This window comes from Nematolebias whitei, chromosome 12, assembly GCF_014905685.2.
Source record: "Nematolebias whitei isolate Nwh7 chromosome 12, NemWhi1, whole genome shotgun sequence".
NCBI lineage: Eukaryota > Metazoa > Chordata > Actinopteri > Cyprinodontiformes > Rivulidae > Nematolebias > Nematolebias whitei.
Genome location: NC_056509.1, coordinates 43,375,267 through 43,381,366, shown reverse-complemented (window position 1 = coordinate 43,381,366; position 6,100 = coordinate 43,375,267). Strand labels below are relative to the sequence as shown.

Below are 6,100 nucleotides of genomic sequence, written 5' to 3'. Positions count from 1 at the left end.
TACCCCCCCCCACACACACACACACAGTCATTATTATGGAAATAATCTCAGAACACATCCAGGAGATGAGGAGTGACTGAAGGAGAGTGAATTAAAACGTGTGTCTGTTGGCATGACAAGAAAAATTAGGCTGCAGATAAACAGAATGAAAAATAAAAAATATGTAAAAACAAAGACATAAATAAGTTATACAGTAGTTTGCTTCACGTCTAAAAACAGTGAAGACTGTGGATGTGAGTGAAGTGAGAGGATGAAATAATCTCTGTATGTTCACCTCAGGTAGACGCGATCAGTGTCAGATTATCGTTCTCCATCAGCAACGTTCACATCCTACATTACAGCACAACGCTTCACCTTTCTCCTCCCTTCATCTCTTCAAACTGCACGTAAATAAAATGATCTCTTGGTGCCTTCCAGGACAGATGCTGCTCTGGAAATGTCAGATCAACATTCGGCTTCAGGCAGTTTGTATCCTAATTTGATGAATGTGAATAACTGACGCTGATCAAATTTAACAGTTTTAATTTATTCTGTCTGTATTTCCAGTACTAGCAATAATACAGAGGGCTGTTAAGCAACACAACCATCAGGACATACGCAAAGAACTGTCATGATCTGTGTTTTTTTTATATTTTGGAGTTTACTCCTTTTGTTATTTTGTTTATTTCCTGTTTCATTATGTTCAGTTTAGTCCACAGCGTTTCCTGTGCCACCAATACTTTCCCTAAGCCAGTTTCTTTCCTCAGTCATGCTCCTCTTCTCACACCTGTTCCTCATTTACATTAATATCAGCTGTCACCAATTACCTCATCAGTCCACTTGTTCTCATCACTTCTCTGCAGTCAGTGTCTGATTATCTGTCTGATCATCAGAGACTCTACTTCCTCAGACGGCTGAGACGAGCTGGTCTGGGAAGCTCAGTCCTCACCTCCTTCTACAGGTGTGCAGTGGAGAGCATCCTGTGCTCCAGCATCAACATGTGGCATGGAGGCTGCACAGCTGCAGAAAGAAAAGCTTTGCAGAGAGTGGTGAAAGCTGCACAGAAGTCTGTTAGAGTCAGTCTCCCCACCACCACAGACATCTACACCTCCAGATGCAGGAAAAGGGCCACCTGCATCATGAAGGACCCCACTCACCCAGCACACACACTTTTTGTCCCGTTCCCCTCAGGAAGGAGGTTAAGGAGCATTAAGTGTAGAACCACTAGACTGAGGAACAGCTTCTACCCTGAGGCTGTTAGACTCATGAATCTCTAACTAGAATAATCACTGTGAAGAATCACATCATGTTGCTGCTGATCAGTTTCATGTTGCTGCTGATCAGTTTCATGTTCATTTGTACTCATCTGCTCACACAGACTCATGTTCGTGCTGCTGTTTGGCGTATTGTTTTTATGCTATTAGTGCTTAGTGTATATTTAATTTATGTTAGTTCATATCTTAAATCGTATCTGTTTTTCTTTTACATTTTGTTGTTGGATGTAACTGGGACCCTGCGTACACAATTCCGTTCCACCACATGTATCACGTGTGGTGTGAATGACAAATAAAGAAACTCTGACTCTCTGATCCTTGTGTTTTTCATTTTGTTTGTATTTGCTGCACTGTCGGCGTTTTTCTCCACATTTAATCAGTTTTATTCACTGAATCCTCGAGAACGACAGCATCCGTGGGTCCTTTACCACAAAACAAGGCAGGAGCCATTTAAAATCATCTAAGTTTGTTTTTTTAGCTTTTCACTTACATACCATCAAATGAAAAGTAAGAATGAAAAGTAAGTCATTAATTGTAAATGAAAGGCTAAAAAAATCAAAGGCACATTTTATTCTGGCCATTCTTCCATCAGCTTTTCAAACCCCCTAAGATTTGTACACATTTTGACTTTACGTGTGTTTGTGTTAAGAGTTAGACAGTTATACAAACTGTCCTACTCCACAGAGGGGGGTGAAGCAGAGGAACAGAGGGGATGGATGGATGGATGGATGGATAAATGGAAAGCAACAACTTAGGCCATAAGTAAGTTGGTGTAAGTTACAAAGCAGTTGTGGGGAGGGAAGAGGATGCAAGAGGGGGGAAATGGTTTTGGGGCTCATCAGGAATGCACATGGGCCATAGCCATGGCAACGTGGCCAGCACAGAGACAACACAATACTACCGTGGTCACGTGCACTTATTCTCCCATACAGGCAGAAATTGTCACACTAGGAGCAGGGGGTGAGTTGTCATGGCAGCGAGGGGGTCGGGTAAGATTTCTGGGGGTGGGGGGAGGCTGGCATACAGACAATTCAGCTTTCCTCAAATTCTTCTCAACACGCTTGAGTTCGAGCCCAGGCTTCAATTCACTGAGCGACAGAAGCACGTTTCCCTGCAGGTAACGTGACCTGCAACAACAAAGATCCAGACCGGTTCACTTCATCAGCTGGAGTGACACAGTTTGGTTTTTAAGTCATGGTGGGGGTTGTTTGGCTGTAACTTTGGTCCAGAAAAAACTCTGGGTGGATTGCTGTAAAATTCAGTAAAAATTCTCACTTTTCACTCACTTCAACCTTTCATAATAAAACACAAAGCTTTGAAAATGAGTGGAAACTGTGTCGATAGAATAAAGAACACGATTCTTATGTATCTGAAGAAATGATATCGTACTAATAAAGACTGAATGAATACTGTACGTCTCTTCAAATGAGATTCATGTTAGCTGTACTGAACCTTAGCCCCCAGTAACAAAAAATAAAGTGAGGCAAGCCCAACACAAAGAGACCAATACAACGTCCAAAATACACAAACAGTGCTGTAGGCAGCAATTAGGCTTCCTTTTTGAATTTTAAAGTCTAATAATTAAATATGCATCTCCCCCTAGTCTTAGAGGATTACTGGAAAACATCCAACCATCAACTGTAAATAGATTAGCAAAGTAGTACACAGAAAATCAGTATGTCAAATTATTTTTATCGTAATGATAGAGACCTAAAGCTGACTGGACATCAACTTATGAGGACATTTCTTTACTCGTATGACCCGAATGTCAGCACCCAAACACAAAGGGATTTCTGTTCAAACATGATTTTAGTGTAAAGGATTAGAGTTTTTGATTCAAGATGATCACTAGAGCAATATTAAATATAAAGCACTAAAGCACTAAAGCAAAAGAGACTCAGGCTGAGCGCTCCTGAGGCTGCACCATCTCTTTTTGAGGACAGCGCTCCGAACACGTTAACATTTACGATAATAAAGTTAGATTTTAGATACAAATGCCCCGGGGAGGTCGGGGCGCAGTGCGGAAGGAGAAGGTGGGGGTGACGGTGTATAAGTTCTGGGATCTTCCCCGGCTGCAGTGAATTGGTCACGTGAGAACACTTGTGAGCGGGCGTTTCATAATTTATCACGTCGTCACCATCTGTTAGGACCTCGGGGTTCTGCATATGTGTTTGGATGTGTATTGGAAAACCTAATTATTCATTTTGATCAATAAAACCAAAAGATTAACTCAAAGCAGGGCTGCACATTTAACTAAAGAAAAGGTAAAGAGGGTAAGGATGTACAGTATGTCTGTGAGTGACAACGGTTTCAGATTTCTAAATGTATTTAATAATATAAGCATGCTGTGTGTGTGTGTGTGTGTGTGTGTGTGTGTGAGAGAGAGTACCTTAGTGCCACTGTAGAAGTCATCCTGAATGCTGGCGTTCATAAATGTTTGCTGCAGATGCACGCAGGTGTCTATTCCACCAGGTAACACCAGCTTCCCCGAAGCATCGATCACCTTGGCTCCACCAGGTATCATAAGTTCCTTTCCGACCTAACGCAACACAAATGCACAATTTCAACAATTCAATGTGTCAAAGCTTACAAAACAACTTTCTGGACCACTTGTAGGTTTTACATAAATCTGTGGCAATGAGAAGGGTCATGTGGCTTTGAGCGACCCATTTGGAGTGTAAAGCTGTGGGAATCAACCAGTTGTCGGCTCTATAGCTTTGGTTCAGTCTCTGGAACTGCTGGATGGATTTCTAGATGTCATGATCCATTTTCCCAGTGCTTAGTTTTCTGTGCTGGAGTTTATTTTCATGTTTGTTTCTTATGGTTTTTGGTTCTTGGGTCTCAGTAGTTTTCCACAGTTAGCCTCTGCTCCTTGGTCCTGCCACGCCCACCTACACCTGTTCCACATCCCCATTAGTCTCAGCTGCAGCCATCTCCACATTAGCCTCAACCTATTAATGTCCTCTGTTCTCACTGTTCTTATCAGGAGTTTTATGCCATGTCTGATTCTTCTCAGTGTTCTCCATAAGTTGGTCACTAGGTTTGTTTTGCTGCCATGTCAGCATTTTTGTTTCTTGTTTAATAAATCTCAAATTTTTTTTTTCAGCTTCTTTTAGGCATTCCTGGGTCCAACCTTCAGACATTGTGACAATTATACCCAGACATCCCTCAGAAGATGAATCTTATTTACTTTTGCTACCACTAAGCTTATTGTTGCATTAAAATGCCTTCTTTACATTTCATGGCATTATTCTTAGTTTCTAGAAATAGACTTTTTGTGAAATTGTGTAAATTCAGCAAATAAACCATCTTAGGACTTAAAATCATTGTGCCACATAAATATCTTAAATGTCTTCTGGATTTATTTAATCCATATTCAAACCATTTTTAATATTATTTCATACCTTTTTGTTTTTGGTATTGAGTATATTAAAATACTATAATTGCAAGCAGACCTGTTTTTTTATTTATTCATATAAATTGAAACTAAAGTCCTTCTGATTAAACTTGTATATAATATTGTTGACCTGTAAAAACTGAAACAACAAAAAAGCTCCTGTTTCATAAGATCAGTTGACTTCTCCAGGTTTCTGAGTAAAATGCTGCTGCTTCTTAAAATAAACTAATAATTATCACCATGGCAACACCCTGCATGCTAATTATAGCGTTCACAATCCTTGTTGAGTTCACCAAGTGGTTAAATCTGTAGAATTGTGAGACGTGAGTCATCCCAACAGCTGAGCCTGGACAGAGAAAATGTGTCCAAAAAGTTAAATTCAATTCAATTTAATTCAAAACTACTTTATTAATCCCAAGGTAAATCAAGTGTTGTCATAGCTCATCATCCTGGTTTCATTCAAACAAATATAGTTAGATTTTTAAAGGGATTATGAGCTGATTTCATAGTCACTGGTTTGTGTGTGTGTTGTGTTCACCTGTTGTATGATGCCGTTCTCAATGTAAACATCTGCTTCCTGTGTGAAGTCATCATTGACCACCTTCCCTCCTTTAATGAGGATACGCATAGACCCCATGTTAGCAGCCATAGTCCTACAAGGAATAAAATGAAATAAATTCAACATTTATGACAAAAATGTGGACGGTGAAGTATTAAAACACACTGTAACTTCTCTAGAATGCTGTGAAGCTGGTAAAGATAGTTTTTTCTAAATTTAGAGCATTTCACTGTGACTACGCTGAAATAACCACCACAGCCTCTTTCTTACATGAAATTTTACCCAGATGAATTTTCTTAAGCTTGAGCTTTAAATTCAAAGTATGTATAAAGAGAGACAAATCAAAACTAGTAAACAATAACAATTCTTGTAGTATTGATGTACGGTAGTCTCTCATTTATCGTGGGGGATCGGTACCCTGAAGACCCACGATAAGTGAAAAACTGCGAAGTAGGAATATTAGTACAAGTAGTAGTTTATTTTATAAAATATATATATATATATATAAAGGCATTTTAAACCCTTCTCACGCTCTTACAATATTCTAAACAATGTTTCTAAACTCTAAACACTCTAAGAGGACAGAATGTCATGATTTCAGCTCCCTGTTCTGCTCTTTGCCACCTGCAAACGCTCTTGGCCACGCCCACTTCTCTGCTCTGCATGGTAAGCAGCTGATCAGCTGCAGCAGGAAGTTTATCCAAATAGGTATCTCTGCAGACAAATTCGGAAGGCGTATCTGGGAGGCAACATCTTATTGGACGAGGCATATCCGGGGGCCACATCTGATTGGACGATAGAAAAACGGGCGTGTCTGGAGGGCCACATCTGATTGGATGATAGAAAAAAGGGCACATCTAATTGGACGAAATAAAAAAGGGCGTGTCTGAA

General features: G+C 40.0%; 1 protein-coding gene across 1 annotated transcript in view; it reads right to left on the bottom strand.

The window, feature by feature from the left end:
• The window catches only part of LOC119418617 (dihydropyrimidinase-related protein 5), a 63,338-nt gene that overhangs the window by 12,726 nt on the left and 44,512 nt on the right, over positions 1-6,100 (bottom strand). Inside the window, exons 2-3 of the mRNA XM_037685938.1 lie at positions 5,189-5,303; positions 3,643-3,792 (exon numbers count right to left, since the gene is read on the bottom strand). Of these exons, the coding sequence (XP_037541866.1) occupies positions 3,643-3,792; positions 5,189-5,299 (261 nt within the window). The 5' untranslated portion in view covers positions 5,300-5,303. The remainder of the gene's footprint in view (positions 1-3,642; positions 3,793-5,188; positions 5,304-6,100) is intronic.